At 46.6% G+C, this 16,646-nt stretch overlaps 1 protein-coding gene across 5 annotated transcripts in view; it reads left to right on the plus strand.

The window, feature by feature from the left end:
* Nucleotides 1–16,646, plus strand: part of larp1 (La ribonucleoprotein 1, translational regulator) — a 202,867-nt gene that overhangs the window by 178,237 nt on the left and 7,984 nt on the right. For all 5 annotated transcript variants that reach the window (XM_072512652.1, XM_072512653.1, XM_072512654.1 and 2 more), the window contains exon 19: nt 1,202–1,329. In XM_072512652.1, the coding sequence (XP_072368753.1) occupies nt 1,202–1,329 (128 nt within the window). The remainder of the gene's footprint in view (nt 1–1,201; nt 1,330–16,646) is intronic.

The following is a 16,646-nucleotide window of genomic DNA, read 5'->3' on the forward strand; positions in this document are numbered from 1 at the left end:
CCTGAACCTGCACTCCTCGGGATTCCTTAGCACCCTGATTTAAGATGGGGAAATGGCTGATCGCGGTTGGGTGTTTCCTGCTGATCAATGCCATGATTTGGCCCAGCTATGAAGCCCTAATGCTCAAAAATCTGCCATTATTGTGTTCACTGGGCTCACTGTGTGATAATTGTTGTAGCTTTCAGGCTACTATGATGAGATTGCCCAGCCTTGAGAATCCAGGTCCTGACTGGAGGGAGAATGGTTTAAAATATGTCTGCAGCAATTCTCTCCCCCCAAAAGAATATATCAGATGTGCTTGATCATTGATTTATCTCACGATCATTCTTACATGCTTGCAAATTATTAGATTGAGTGTTAGGAGTGAATATATCATATACAGTGGTTCGTTTTAACATTTTAGGTTTAGCATGTTTAGATTTAGCACATTAATGGTTGGATTTGTCTCCGTGCTTAGTTTCAACATATTTATCGTTAGGTTTAGCAAGATGGTGATTAGTTTTAATAAGTCATTGATTACGTTTACTCGTAATTATGTTTTCTTGGTGATTCGATAAGCAAATTTGTGGTAAGATTTAACACATCCACCCATTGGTTATATTGTGCATGCTGTTTAGTGGCTTGATTTAGTATGTTGGTGATGAGATCTAATGCATTAGTGGCTAATTTTGGACGTTAAAGATGTTTCGTCGAAGTTTGCACATGGTAGTTAGTTTGAGCGTGATAGTGGTTTGATTTGGGGCATTACTGGTTAGATTAAGGATGTTACTGGTTAGCTTTAATTTGTTAGTGATATATATATTGCAGATAGACACAAAAGGTAGTAGAATTCTGCAATTCACTCGCCAAAAGGCTGCAGGTGCTCAGGGTCAGTTGGAGCTTTTAAGACAGGTGACAGATTTTTGTTGGGTAAAGGAATCGTGGGATATGGAGGAGAGGCGGTTAAGTTATGTACAGATGAACCAAATTAATGTAATAGAGCAAGCTTGAGGGCCGTGGCCACCTCTCCCTCTTGTGTACCTATGTTGGTGATTAGTTTTCGAAAATTAGTGGGTGGATTTAGCAAGTTAAACACAACTTGTACATTAGGTTTAGTACCATTGAGTGGATTAAACACATTAGTCGACTGGTATAGCATAGATTAATGTACCTGAATTATTGAACATCCTGTATTCTGTTTGTTTTGTGTTTGACTTATTAGGGCAGCTATATGGATTAGAGAAATTCTGGGCCTATCTAAAGTATTCAAAAGCTAAGAATCTGGATATTGAGCCAAAACTTCAGGAATACCTCAGCAAATTTAAACGTCTGGAAGATTTCCGGGTGGATGTAAGTAACAACGACAATGTGGGTCTCTAACCCTTGAATAAAATCTGTGTGTTCTGCTCTGTGGGGGGCCATTAATGTGCGGGTGGGAGCGTGTTCATAGTGACAATATTCAGCTGCACAAGCTCGGCTCAGCACCACCTTCACCTGGCTATGGATCAGCTACACACAACCATGTTCAAAAACTGTGAAGCAGGTGTAGGTTAAATGAACCTGGTAACTACAGACCAGAGAAGATTACAAGTGACCATTGTCAAGGACAAAATTCATTCTCTGGGAAAAGCATGGATTAATAAGGAACAGCAAGCACAGACTTGTTAAACACAAATCACGTCTGATTAACCTGATTGAGAGGGGAGTATTGATGAAGGCAGTGCAATGATGTCTATATGGACTAGCAAATAACATTTGATAGAAATACCTCATAACAGACTTAAATGGAAAATAGAAGCATTCGAATATTGACAGGTCAGTGGTAACCTTGTTATCCACTTGGCCAAGGGATTGGAAACAATCAGTAATAGTGAATGGATGTTTCTTTAATTGGAGGAAAGTCTGCAGGGGGTCAGTAATAGGACCATGTTTTTCCTGATATATAACTGACCTGGATTGAATGGGGAGTATTGTTTGGAAGTTGGTGCTGATGTGAAATTTGGCACACTATTAAATAGTGAGCATAATAGCAGAATGAAGGAGGACACGGACAGACCTGTGAAATGAGCAAACACCCGTCAATGCAATTTAACGTGGGTAAGTGAAATTATGCCCTTTGGGTGAAGCAGCATGGAGCAGCAATACCATCTGAATAGTAATGCTCATAAGGGGAGTTGGGGGGTGGGAGTGGGGGGGGGGGGAAGGTTGTTGAAGAGCAGAGGGATCTTGGGGAGCATCTTTGAAGGCGACAGGGAAAGTGGATTAGGCAGTTAAAAAACCTTTGAATTATAGAATGGTTAAAGCACAGGAGGATGCCATTTGGCCCATCTAATCTGTACTGGCGTTCTGAAGTTGCAGTTCATCTCATGCTACTTCCCACCCCCTGCCCTTTCCTCCCCACAGCCTTGAAGTTTTTTTTATTTTCAGATAACCCAGTTCCGTTTTGAAAGCCTCAATTGGCACTGCCTCCACCACCATCTCAGGCAGTGTATCCCAGATCCTAACCACTTGCTGCATTGAAAGGGTTTTGCTCATGTCGCCATTGCTTCTTTATCAATTATCTTAATCCTGTGCACTCTGTTTCTTGAACAGTTTTCCCCTATCTGTCCAGGTCCTTCAAAAATATGCCGATCAAATCTCCTCTCAACCTCCTGCAAGGGGAACATTCCAAACTTTACAATCTTTCTAAGTAACTGAAATCCTTCAACCCTGGAAATATTCCCGTGACTCTTTTCTGGACATCTCTAATGGCTTCACATCCTTCCTAAAATGTGGTGGCTAGAACTGGACACAATTCTCCAGTTGAGGCCAAAGCAATGTTTTATACAGGTTTGGCGTGACTTCATTGCTTTTGAGGTCGATGCCCCTATTGATAAAGGATGCCGTCTGCTTAATTGACCTGTCCTGTCACCTTCAATGACTTACGCACACTTGCACCCAGATTCTTGTGTGCGTGCACCCCCTTTAGAATTGTAGTCTTTATTTTACAAATCATTCCCACCAAATCATTTCACACTTCTCTGCAGTCAGTTTCATCTTCCATTTGTCTGCCCATTGCACCAACATGTCTGTGTCCTTTTGACGTTCTACACTACCCTCACAGTTCACGATGCTTCCAAGTTTTGTATCTTCCACAAATTAAAAAATCATTACCTGTCCACCGAAGTCTACATTATTAATATATATCAGAAAAAGCGAGTCCTTCCTCCAGTCTAAAAAAACAACCATTCACCACTGCTTTGTTTCCTGTCACGCAGCCAATTTTGTGTCTATTATTTTATGGTCCCTTTTATTCCTTGAGCTATAACTTTACTCGCATGTCTGTTGTGTGGCACTTCAGCAGATGCCTTTTGGAAGTCCATGTGCATCACATCAACAACATTACCCTCATCAACCTCATCAAGAAACACAAGCAAAGTTAGTTAACCATGATTTGTCCTGAACAAATCCATGCTGGTTCTTCTTAATTAACTTGCATTGGGCCAAGCGCCCATTAATTTTGTCCTGAATTATCATTTTTAAAAGCTTCTTAACCATTTGTGGTTAAGCTGACTGGTCTGTAGTTGCTGGATTTATCATTGCACCTTTTTGTGAACAAGGGACATTGGCAATTCTCCAGTCCTGGCACCACACAGGTCTAAAATATAGTCATCACACATTCCACTCACTTCCTTCAGTATCCTTGGCTGCATCTCATCCAGTCCTGCACAACCTATCCAATGCTTATTACTTTTAAGCCCGTCATGTGTCTAAGCTACCTCCTCCTTTCACCATGACCTGGACAGCAGAATCTTCCTTGGTAAAGCCAATTATAAAGAATTCTTATAGTACTTCAGCGCTTTCGCCCTGCCTCCATGTGCAAATCTTGTTTTTGGTCCCTAATCGGCACCACTCCTCCTCTTGCCATCTTTTTTTTACTGTTTATATGCCTATAGAAGACTTGGGTTACTTTTTGTTAGCTGCTAGCCTTGTCATGCTCTTTTATTTGCTTTTTCCAGCCCCTTCTGAATCTTGTGTATTTGGCATGATTTTCAATTGTATTATCAACCTGACATTTGTCGCTTTTTCTACTTCATCTTAATCTCCATCTGTTGTCATCCAGGGAGTTCTGGATTTGTTTGCCCTGCTTTTTCCCTTCATACCTTGACTGTACTTGAACTATCTCCTCTTTAAATACGGCCCATTGTTCAGTTTCAGTTTAGCCTGCTGTTACGGCCCATTGTTCAGTTTCAGTTTAGCCTGCTGATACAGCACTTTGTTCAGTTTCAGTTTAGCCTGCTGATACGGCCCATTGTTCAGTTTCAGTTTAGCCTGCTGTTACGGCCCATTGTTCAGTTTCAGTTTAGCCTGCTGATACAGCACTTTGTTCAGTTTCAGTTTAGCCTGCTGTTACGGCCCATTGTTCAGTTTCAGTTTTGCCTGCTGATCTTTAACTCCAATTTATCTGAGCCAGATCCATTTATACCCCATTGAAGTTGGCTTTTCCCTTGTTAATTGCTTCTATCCTTCTCCATCGCCAACTTAAGCCTTCGGTTACAATGATCACTGTCCCCTAAATGCTCCCTATTGACACTTGCCCACTTGACCCACGTTATTCCCAAGAACCAAGTCCAGTAATGCCTCCTTTCTCATTGGACTGGAAACGTAATGCTGTAAAGAATTCTGTTAGGAGTTTTGTAGGAACATTTTCCCTTCTCTGCTCCTTACACAGTTATTATCTCTGTTTAAATTTGGGTAATTAAAGTCCCTCATAATTATGGTACAATTCTTGCAGCCTTCTGTAATTTCCATGCAGACTTGTTCTTCTACATCTTTCCCACTAATTAGTAGCCTATAGACTACACCGATCAATGTAACTGCTCCTCTTGCTCCTTCGCTCTAACCAAATAGTGACATTTCTAGGACATCCTGTCTTTAACACTGTAATGTTCTCCATAATCGATATGGCTACTCCCACCCCACCTCCTTTCCTATCTTTTCTGAACACCTTGTATCCAGGATAATTTAATACTCAGTCCTGCCGTTCTTTGAGACAGGCCTCTGAGGGTAACACAGTGGTTAGCACTGCTGCCTCACTATGCTGTGGACCTGGGTTCAATCCCGGCCCTGGGTCACTGTCTGTGTGGCGTTTGCACATTCTCCCCGTGTCTGCGTGGGTCTCACCCCCACAACCCAAAGATGCGCAGGTAAGGTGGATTGGCCACGCTAAATTCTCCTTAATCGGAAAAAAATAATCGAGTACTCTAAATTTAATAAAAGAGACAGGCCTCTATCATACCGCAATATCAGATTTCCACATTGCTAACTAACTCGCCAATCTTATTTACCACACTTTGCATTCACAATAACCCTAATTTTTTTTTTAACGAACAATTTTAATGAGGTATTTTTGACATTACAAGCAACAACAGTATAAAAACAGTGTACAAAGAACAATAAACATAGTGCAAACACCGACACCCGTCCTTCCAAGACCCGCCTATTTAACCCCCTATTCTACGCTACCCTAGCCCCCCTCCCGCTGACGATTAATTCTCCGCAAATAAGTCGATGAATGGTTGCCACCTCCGGGCTAACCCTAACACTGACCCTCTCAAGGTGAACTTGATCTTCTCCATGCCGAGAAAGCTCGCCATGTCGGTTAACCAGGCCTCTGACTTCAGGGGCTTTGAGCCCCTCCAAGCTAATAATATCCGCCTCCGGGCTACCAGGGAGGCAAAGGCCAGAACATCTGCTTCTTTCTCCTCCTGGACTCCCGGATCTTACGACACCCCAGAAATCGCCACCATTGGACTCATTGCCACCCTTGTTTTCAATACTCTGGACATGACGTCTGCAAACCCCTGCCAATATCCCCTAAGTTTTGGACACGCCCAGAACATGTGGACATGGTTCGCTGGTCCGCCCGCACATTTTACACACCTGTCTTCCACCCCAAACAATCTACTCATCCGGGCCACTGTCATATGGGCCCGGTGTACCACCTTGAATTGGATCAAGCTGAGCCTTGCACATGTAGCGGTCGCGTTGACTCTGCTCAACGTGTCCGCCCATAAGCCGTCCTCCATCTCCCCCAAGCTCCTCCTCCCACTTACGCTTCAGCTCCTCGGTCTGCGTCTCCTCCGCCCCCATTAGTTCTTTGTAGATGTCTGAGACGCTCCCCTCTCCCACCCATCCCTAGACAGTACCCTATGCTGGATCCCCTTTAGTGGCAGGAGTGGGAAGGCTGATACCTGCCTGCACAGAAAGTCCCGCATCTGTAAATATCTGGAGTCGTTCCCTCTTGCCAACCCAAACTTCGCCTCCAGTGCCCTCAAGCTAGGGAAGCTCCCTTCCAGGAACAGGTCCCCCATCCTCTCAATTCCCACCCTTCGCCATACCCGAAACCCCCCATCCAAGCTCCATGGGGCAAACGGGTGGTTGTCACATATTGGGGACCAGACCGATGCTCCCACTGCTCCCAATGTACCTCCTCCACTGATCCCAGATCCTCAAGGCTGCCACCACCACGGGACTGATAGAATATCTCGCCGGCGGGAACAGCAGATGTGCCGTTATCAACACCCCCAAGCTGGTGCCCCTACATGAAGCTGCCTCCATCCGCTCCCAAACCGACCGCACCCACTTCCACCCAATAGCAATATTGGCCGCCCAGTAGTAATTACTGAAGTTTGGCAGGGCAAGCCCCCCCTCCCCCCGATTCCTCTCGAGCATCACCTTCTTCACCCGCGGGGACTTACCCGCCCAGACAAAGCCCAGAATGATTTTGTTAATCCTCTTAAAAAAGGACCGCGGGATGAAAATTGGGCGGCATTTGAATACAAAGAAAAATCTCGGTAGGACCGTCATCTTAACCGTCTGCACCCTCCCAACCAGCGACAGCGGTAGCGCATCCCATCTCCGAAACTCGCCCCTCATCTGCTCGACCAACTTATGTAACCGGCCCCAGTCGCGCGCCACTTGTATCCCTAGGTACCTAAAACTATCCCCCACTAACCTAAACGGTAGCTCCCCCAGCTGACCCTCCTGATCTCTTGCCTGGACTACAAACATCTCGCTGTTTGTCATATTCAGTTTATATCCCGAAAACCGGCCAAATTCCCCCAAAGTCGCCATGATCTCACCCATCCCTGCCCCTGGATCTGCTACATATAAGAGCAGGTCGTCCGCATACAGCGAGACCCTATGTTTCCTCCCCCCCAACAAGTCCCTTCCAACCCCTTGAAGCTCTCAGAGCAATTGCCAGCGGCTCTATAGCTAACGCAAACAGCAGTGGGGAGAGGGGGCATCCCTGTCTTGTCCCCCAATACAGTCTAAAATAGTCCGAGGTCATCCTATTCGTCCTTACACTAGCCTCCGGGGCCTGGTACAACAGCCTAACCCAGTCGATAAAGCCCCTACCGAACCCAAACCGTCCCAGCACCTCCCATAGATCGTCCCACTCCACCCGGTTGAACGCCTTCTCCGCATCCATGGCCACCACTACCTCAACCTCCCCACTCTCCGGGGGCATCATAATCACGTTGAGCAGCCTTCTTATATTGGCCACCAACTGCCTGCCCTTGACAAACCCGGTTTGATCCTCCATAATCACATCCTGCACACAATCTTCAATCCTGGAGACCAAAACTTTGGCCAGCAGCTTGGCGACCACATTAAGCAGTGAGATTGGCCTATAAGACCCACATAACTCCGGGTTCTTGTCACGCTTCAATATTAACGAAATAGTTGCCTGTGACATCGTCGGGGGCAGCACCCCTCTATCCCTCACCTCATTGAAAACCTTGACCAGCAATGGCCCTAATATCCCCGAGAATTTCTTGTAGAATTCCACCGGGTACCCGTCCGGCCCCGGGGCTGTACCCGACTGCATTGCCTTCAAGCCCTCAGCTATTTCTTCTTCCCTGATCGGAGCCCCGAGCCCGTCCACCAGCCCCCTGCCCACCCTTGGGAAGGTCAGTCCGTCCAAAAAGCGTCTCATCCCCTCGGGCCCCGTGGGGGTTTCCGAGCGATACAGTCTTCTGTAAAAGTCCCTGAATGCCTTGTTTAGCCCAGCCGAGTCCCCTACCAGATTCCCATCCCCATCAACCACCTTTTCTATTTCACTGGCCGCCTCCCTCTTCCTAAGCTGCTGTGCCAGCATTCTGCTGGCCTTCTCCCCATGTTCAAAAAACGCCCCCCTCGCCTTTCTAAGCTGCTCCACTGCCTTGCCTGTGGACAACACCCCGAACTCAGCCTGCAGCCTCCGATGTTCCCTTAACAGTTCCACCCCCGGGGTCGCCGCATACCTCCTATCTATCTGTAGGATCTCCTTAACCAGTCGGTCTGTCTCTGCCCTATCCGTCCTGTCCCTTTGAGCCCGGATTGAAATCAGCTCCCCTCTCGGCACTGCTTTCAGCGCCTCCCAGACCATCGCTGCTGAGACTGCCCCCTTGTCGTTGACCTGCAGGTAGTTCTGCATGCACTTCCTCACCCTCTCGCACACCACCTCGTCCGCCAACAAGCCCACGTCCAATCTCCATTGCGGGCGCGCTGGAAGCTCTCCTCACTAACCTGCAGTTCCGCCCAATGTGGGGCATGATCCAAAATAGTGATGGCCGAATACCCCGTGTCCACCACCCCTGCCAGCAAATCCCTGCTCAAAATGAAAAAATCAATCCGGGAGTAAACCGTATGCACATGTGAATAAAAAGAAAACTCCTTTCCCGTCGGCTGCCTAAACCTCCATGGGTCGATCCCCTCCATCTGCTCCATGAACCCTATCAGTTCCTTTGCCTTTGCTGGCACCCTCTCCGTTTTCGAACACGACCAGTCCAGGCCGGGGTCGATGACCGTATTAAAATCCCCTCCCATCACCAACTTGTGCGAGTCCAGGTCAGGTATCTTCCCCAGTACCCTCTTTATGAATTCTACATCGTCCCAATTTGGCGCGTACACATTAACCAAGACTACCTTCCTCCCATCCAGCTTACCGCTCACCATGACATAACGCCCCCCCCCCCGTCCGAGACTATACTGCCCACCTGGAATTGCACCCGCTTATTGATTAAAATCGTCACCCCTCTAGTATTGGCGCCCAGCCCCGATGGAAAGACCTGACTGACCCAACCCTTCCTTAACCTAACTTGATCCGCTACTTTCAGGTGTGTTTCCTGCAACATCACCACGTCCGCCTTCAGGGCCCTCCGATGCGTGAACACACGTGCTCTCTTGACGGCCCATTCAGCCCTCTAACATTCCAGGTAATCAGCCTGGTTGGGGGGCACCGTGCCCCCCCCCCCCCAATCGGCCCGGCTCCTGGCAGCCCCCACCCCCGACCTCCTCTCTGCCCCAAAACCCAAGTCCCTCCCTTGTCAGCAGAGTAACTCCTCCTCTTCCCCACCCCACCCCCTAGCAACACCACCTTGTAACCTAACCCCTGCCCTATATTGAACATATTACCCCCCCCCCCCCCCCCCCCAACTGTGCTTCCGTAGACTAGCTCACTCAGCTAGCCCTCGCCTCCGGCGCCAAGACGTCTCCCACCTATTGTTCCCCCGCCCATCGAAACCACTTCCCTCATCAAACCGACCCCAAACAATCTCCCAATTACCAGAGGAGACAACCCACAATGAAAAACCCGCAAAGAACCCCCCCCCCCCAATAGTGCAAATCAAAGCCCCCACCAGCCACCCCCAACAAAACACCGAAAACCCATAGAAACCGAATTACTTTTACTTTCCCATCTTCACCCAAACTTAAAAGCAGAAGAAAAACGACAAAGTATATACACATCACTCAGAAACGTTACAACTTCAAACCAAAAAGTTCGCAGTTCTGCGCTAGCTCCTTCTTCTTTGCAAAGTCCATCGCGTCTTCAGGCAACACGAAATAACGGTGCTGGTCCTGATGTGTAACCCAAAGACGCGCCAGGTAAAGCTGCCCAAATTTCACCTTCTTCTTAAACAGGATCTCCTTCACTTGCCTGAAGCCTGCCCTCCTTCTGGCCACCTCTACACTCAGGTCCTGATAGACCCTTAATATCCTATTGTCCCATTTGCTGCTCCTAGTACGCTTGTCCCACTGGAGAACACACTCCTTATCCTGAAATCTGTGGAACCGGACGACCATCGCCCTTGGGGGGGGGGGGGGGGGGGGGGTCCCCCGGCCGTGGCTTCCTCGCCATCGCCCTGTCCACTCCAGCGGTCGGAGAAAAGGCCCCTCCCCCAGAAGCTTCTGAAACATACTCGCCACAAACGCGCCAGCATCAGCCCCCTCAGGGAGACCAACAATTCTTAAGTTCTGCCGGCGAGCTCTGTTCTCCAGATCTTCCACCTTCTCCAGCAGCCTCTTTTGTTGATCCTTCAGTATCCCCACCTCTAGTTCGACCACCGTTTGAACATAAGAACTAGGAGCAGGAGTAGGCCACCTGGCCCCTCGAGCCTGCTCCACCATTCAATGAGATCATGGCTGATCTTTTGTGGACTCAGCTCCACTTTCCGGCCCGAACACCATAACCCTTAATCCCTTTATTCTTCAAAAAACTATCTTTATCTTAAAAACATTTAATGAAGGAGCCTCTGCTGCTTCATTGGGCAAGGAATTCCATAGATTCACAACCCTTTGGGTGAAGAAGTTCCTCCTAAACTCAGTCCTAAATCTACTTCCCCTTATTTTGAGGCTATGCCCCCTAGTTCTGCTTTCACCGGCCAGTGGAAACAACCTGCCTGCATCTATCCTATCTATTCCCTTCATAATTTTATATATTTCTATAAGATCCCCCCTCATCCTTCTAAATTCCAACGAGTACAGTCCCAGTCTACTCAACCTCTCCTCGTAATCCAACCCCTTCAGCTCTGGGATTAACCTAGTGAATCTCCTCTGCACACCCTCCAGTGCCAGTACGTCCTTTCTCAAGTAAGGAGACCAAAACTGAGCACAATACTCCAGGTGTGGCCTCACTAACACCTTATACAATTGCAGCAGAACCTCCCTAGTCTTAAACTCCATCCCTCTAGCAATGAAGGACAAAATTCCATTTGCCTTCTTAATCACCTGTTGCACCTGTAAACCAACTTTTTGCGACTCATGCACTAGCACATCCAGGTCTCTCTGCACAGCAGCATGTTTTAATATTTTATCATTTAAATAATAATCCCTTTTGCTGTTATTCCTACCAAAATGGATAACCTCACATTTGTCAACATTGTATTCCATCAGCCAGACCCTAGCCCATTCACTTAGCCTATCCAAATCCCTCTGCAGACTTCCAGTATCCTCTGCACTTTTTGCTTTACCACTTATCTTAGTGTCGTCTGCAAACTTGGACACATTGCCCTTGGTCCCCAACTCCAAATCATCTATGTAAATTGTGAACAGTTGTGGGCCCAACACTGATCCCTGAGGGACACCACTAGCTACTGATTGCCAACCAGAGAAACACCCATTAATCCCCACTCTTTGCTTTCTATTAATTAACCAATCCTCTATCCATGCTACTACTTTCCCCTTAATGCCATGCATCTTATGCAGCACCTTTTGTGTGGTACCTTGTCAAAGGCTTACTGGAAATCCAGATGTACCACATCCATTGGCTCCCCGTTATCTACCGCACTGGTAATGCCCTCAAAAATTTCCACTAAATTAGTACGGCACGACCTGCCCTTTATGAACCCATGCTGCGTCTGCCCAATGGGACAATTTCCATCCAGATGCCTCGCTATTTCTTCCTTGATGATAGATTCCAGCATCTTCCCTACTACCGAAGTTAAGCTCACTGGCCTATAATTACCCGCTTTCTGCCTACCTCCTTTTTTAAACAGTAGTGTCACGTTTGCTAATTTCCAATCCGCCGGGACCGCCCCAGAATCTAGTGAATTTTGGTTAATTATTACTAGTGCATTTGCAATTTCCCTAGCCATCTCTTTTAGCACTCTGGGATGCATTCCATCAGGGCCAGGAGACTTGTCTACCTTTAGCCCCATTAGCTTGCCCATCACTACCTCCTTAGTGGTAACAATCCTCTCCAGCTGCTCGATCGACTGCTTTATCGGTTCAAGACAGTCCCGTTTCTGTCTGGCAAATCCTTGGATGACCTACATTAGCTCCTCCGTCGATGGCTGGGCCGTCGCAGCAGGGGTCCGAACATCAGCCATGTTGTCTTCAGCTGCCACCTCCACCCAGCCCTTGCTTATCTTTTTATTTCTTCCTTTTCAGTCCCTTGGGGTTCTCCGTTCCATGCACCACTGTGCGGATCCAGAGCCTAATTGTCTGCACCTTCAAAGCCAAAACTCGAAACCACAAAAAAGTCGGAGGGGGGAAAGGTCCAAAAGTCCAGCCAGAGCGGGAGCCACCAAATGTGCGACTTACTCCCTCATAGCCGCCACCGGAAGTCCAATAGCCTAATTTTAACTTCATTACTTTTCCTCTTGGAACCCATCTAAAAAGCTACTATCTACTGTAGTAATTCCTGTCTCTCCCAATATTCTTTGCACCATGGTATCTCTCTCTAGTTTACCTTCTGCTTCCCAGACACCTGCCAAGTTGTAAACCCTCCCCAAGAGCATTAGCAAATCACCCTGCAATGAAATTGGTCCTGCCTCTGTTTAGAGGTACAGCCTGCCCACTCTGTACAAGTTTCATCTGTCCTGGAACTGATCCCAATGTCCCAATATCTAGAGCCCTACTTCCTGCATCATCTCTCCAGCCACTTATTCATCTGCTCAATCCTCCTATTTCTAACTCACTTGTGCGTGATGCCGGAGATTACTACTACTGAGATCTTGCTTTGATAGTTTACTGCCCATCTCCCAAAATTCTGATTGCAGTGCCTGCTCACCTCTGTCATGGTACTGATGTGGACCATAGAACATAGAACAATACAGCGCAGTACAGGCCCTTCGGCCCACGATGTTGCACCGAAACAAAAGCCATCTAACCTACACTATACCATTATCATCCATATGTTTATCCAATAAACTTTTAAATGCCCTCAATGTTGGCGAGTTCACTACTGTAGCAGGTAGGGCATTCCACGGCCTCACTACTCTTTGCGTAAAGAACCTACCTCAGACCTCTGTCCTATATCTATTACCCCTCAGTTTAAGGCTATGTCCCCTCGTGCTAGCCATTTCCATCCGCGGGAGAAGGCTCTCACTGTCCACCCTATCTAACCCTCTGAGCATTTTGTATGCCTCTATTAAGTCTCCTCTTAACCTTCTTCTCTCTAACGAAAACAACCTCAAGTCCATCAGCCTTTCCTCATAAGATTTTCCCTCCATACCAGGCAACATCCTGGTAAATCTCCTCTGCACCCGTTCCAAAGCCTCCACGTCCTTCCTATAATGCGGTGACCAGAACTGTACGCAATACTCCAAATGCGGCCGTACCAGAGTTCTGTACAGCTGCAACATGACCTCCTGACTCCGGAACTCAATCACTCTACCAATAAAGGCCAACACTCCATAGGCCTTCTTCACCACCCTATCAACCTGGGTGGCAACTTTCAGGGATCTATGTACATGGACACCTAGATCCCTCTGCTCATCCACACTTTCAAGAACTTTTCCATTAGCCAAATATTCCACATTCCTGTTATTCCTTTCCAAAGTGAATCACCTCACACTTCTCTACATTAAACTCCATTTGCCACCTCTCAGCCCAGCACTGCAGCTTATCTATATCCCTCTGTAACGTGCTACTTCCTTCCACACTATCGACAACACCACCGACTTTAGTATCGTCTGCAAATTTACTCACCCACCCTTCTGCGCCTTCCTCTAGGTCATTGATAAAAATGACAAACAGCAACGGCCCCAGAACAGATCCTTGTGGTACACCACTTGTGACTGTACTCCATTCTGAACATTTCCCATCAACCACCACCCTCTGTCTTCTTTCAGCTAGCCAATTTCTGATCCACATCTCTAAATCACCCTCAATCCCCAGCCTCCGTATTTTCTGCAATAGCCTACCGTGGGGAACCTTATCAAACGCTTTGCTGAAATCCATATGCACCACATCAACTGCTCTACCCTCGTCTACCTGTTCAGTCACCTTCTCAAAGAACTCGATAAGGTTTGTGAGGCATGACCTACCCTTCACAAAGCCATGCTGACTATCCCTGATCATATTATTCCTATCTAGATGATTATAAATCTTGTCTCTTATAATCCCCTCCAAGACTTTACCCACTACAGACGTGAGGCTCACCGGTCTATAGTTGCCGGGGTTATCTCTGCTCCCCTTTTTGAACAAAGGGACCACATTTGCTATCCTCCAGTCCTCTGGTACTATTCCTGTAGCCAATGATGACATAAAAATCAAAGCCAATGGTCCAGCAATCTCTTCCCTGGCCTCCCAGAGAATCCTAGGATAAATCCCATCAGGTCCCAGGGACTTATCTATTTTCAGCCTGTCCAGAATTGCCAACACCTCTTCCCTACGTACCTCAATGCCATCTAATCTATTTACCTGGAGCTCAGCATTCTCCTCCATAACATTATCTTTTTCCTGAGTGAATACTGACGAAAAATATTCATTTAGTATCTCGCCTATCTCTTCAGACTCTACACACAACTTCCCATTCTTGTCCTTGACTGGTCCTACTCTTTCCCTAGTCATTCGCTTATTCCTGACATACCTATAGAAAGCTTTTGGGTTTTCCTTGATCCTTCCTGCCAAATACTTCTCATGTCCCCTCCTTGCTCGTCTTAGCTCTCTCTTTAGATCCTTCCTCGCTACCTTGTAACTATCCATCGCCCCAACTGAAACTTCACACCTCATCTTCACATAGGCCTCCTTCTTCCTCTTAACAAGAGATTCCACTTCTTTGGTAAACCACGGTTCCCTCGCTCGGCACCTTCCTCCCTGCCTGACCGGTACATACTTATCAAGAACACGCAGTAGCTGATCCTTGAACAAGCTCCACTTATCCAGTGTGTCCAACACTTGCAGCCTACTTCTCCACCTTACCCCCACTTCCACTTCCACTAGTTCTTCACCCTCTCCTCTGTGCTCTGGGCCCTGCCACCACTCAGTGACATCCTTGACCCTGTGACTGCAGAAAGGCCTGTCTGCTCCCCTAACTATCCAATCTCCTATCATTATTTCTCTTCCAGTCTTTATGCACCCCTCTACATTTGAAATACAGAATACTTGGCAGTGAACATTAAAACAAGGAAGTCCTACTAAACCTTTACAAATCTGGTTAGACCTCAGCCGGAGTATGGTTCTGAATGTCACACTTCAGCAAGGGGGCCTAGATATCTCCTCATCGCCCTGTTTCAATCCCAAACTAGTCTGACTGCCCTGTTCTATCAGCATCCATGGAGAGAGAATGGTTTTGCTTAAGATGGAATGGTGCCTGAACCACTCTACATGTAGCAACATTTCCCAGGTTCCAGCAACCATCTGCACAGATATTCCTTCAAACTCCTCCTCGATCTCTTATGATTCCCATCATCAACTCCCTAAACTACGGAAAATAGTTGTTTTAATGTTAATTCAGTTATTTATTCTCGGGTTGCCCTTGAATAGATGGAATACTTTCCTGTCTGTTCTTTCTGTGTAATTCTTGTTTGCCAAGGTTTTTGGAAAGTTATGGGTTGTGACTCATCTATCTGGACCCACCCCCATTATTTTGGGGTGGGTACCACCCCGTCCTGGAGACTTTAAACATAGTTTCCTTTTAAATATTAATTAACAGCAGCGGCCCTGCTGACACTCAGAATCCTGACCATCCCATGGAAAAACTGAGGCAAAATAGCTGTTGACCATTCCCTCCAGCCCAGATACAAGATGATCCCCTCCTCTAGTACTGCTTGCCTTTTCATTGTCCATTCATTTGCAACTTGTTTTTTAATTCTTCCTGATGGTCATGCTTGCTATAAGACTGATGTCAGCTGGCAGAAGTATTTTCTATTGACTACTCCTGTGCAACAATTACCAGCAGCAAGGTATCAGGTGAACTGCTCCGAGATTCAATCCCAGCATTCACCGTGACACGAGAGCCAAGGAAAGTGGAATGATTTTATTTGACGAACCTCCTCAAAGGACTTTAGTGGTAGATTAATTTGTTTTGAATTCATTTCTGTGAATGTTACTATATGAGAGTGTGATAACTTGGCCAAAAAAGGTAGCCGAAACATGTTGAAAAATTCATCTTTAATATATGAAAATAACCAAGTTTGAGTTTATGGACTCAAACGGGAGCAACTAAACATTGAAATAACAGTAACCGAAAAGAATCGTCACTAACGGCAGTTAAATGCAAATATACACAGGTAACAACAACCACTAATGGCATCACAGCACTTACTGATGATATCAGCAATGGATTTAAATAATATGCATAATAATAACACCTACAGAGCTCTCCATGTAAACTGTGAGTACATTAATGTTTTAGTATAGAATTACTGTCATTTAAATGCGCACAATCTGCTTTAATAAATTATAATAGAAAATAGAAGCAGGAGTAGGCCATTCGAACCTGCTCCGCCATTCATTATGATCATGAGTGATCACCAAATTCAATACCCTGATCCTGCCCCCCCCCCTCCACCCCCAATATCTCTTTAGCCCCAAGAGCTATATCCAATTCCTTCTTGAAATCACACAACATTTTGGCCTCAACTACTTTCTGTGGTAGTGAATTCCACAGATTCACCACTCTGAGTAAAGGAATT

Source organism: Scyliorhinus torazame, chromosome 7 (assembly GCF_047496885.1).
Source record: "Scyliorhinus torazame isolate Kashiwa2021f chromosome 7, sScyTor2.1, whole genome shotgun sequence".
Classification (NCBI taxonomy): Eukaryota; Metazoa; Chordata; class Chondrichthyes; order Carcharhiniformes; family Scyliorhinidae; genus Scyliorhinus; species Scyliorhinus torazame.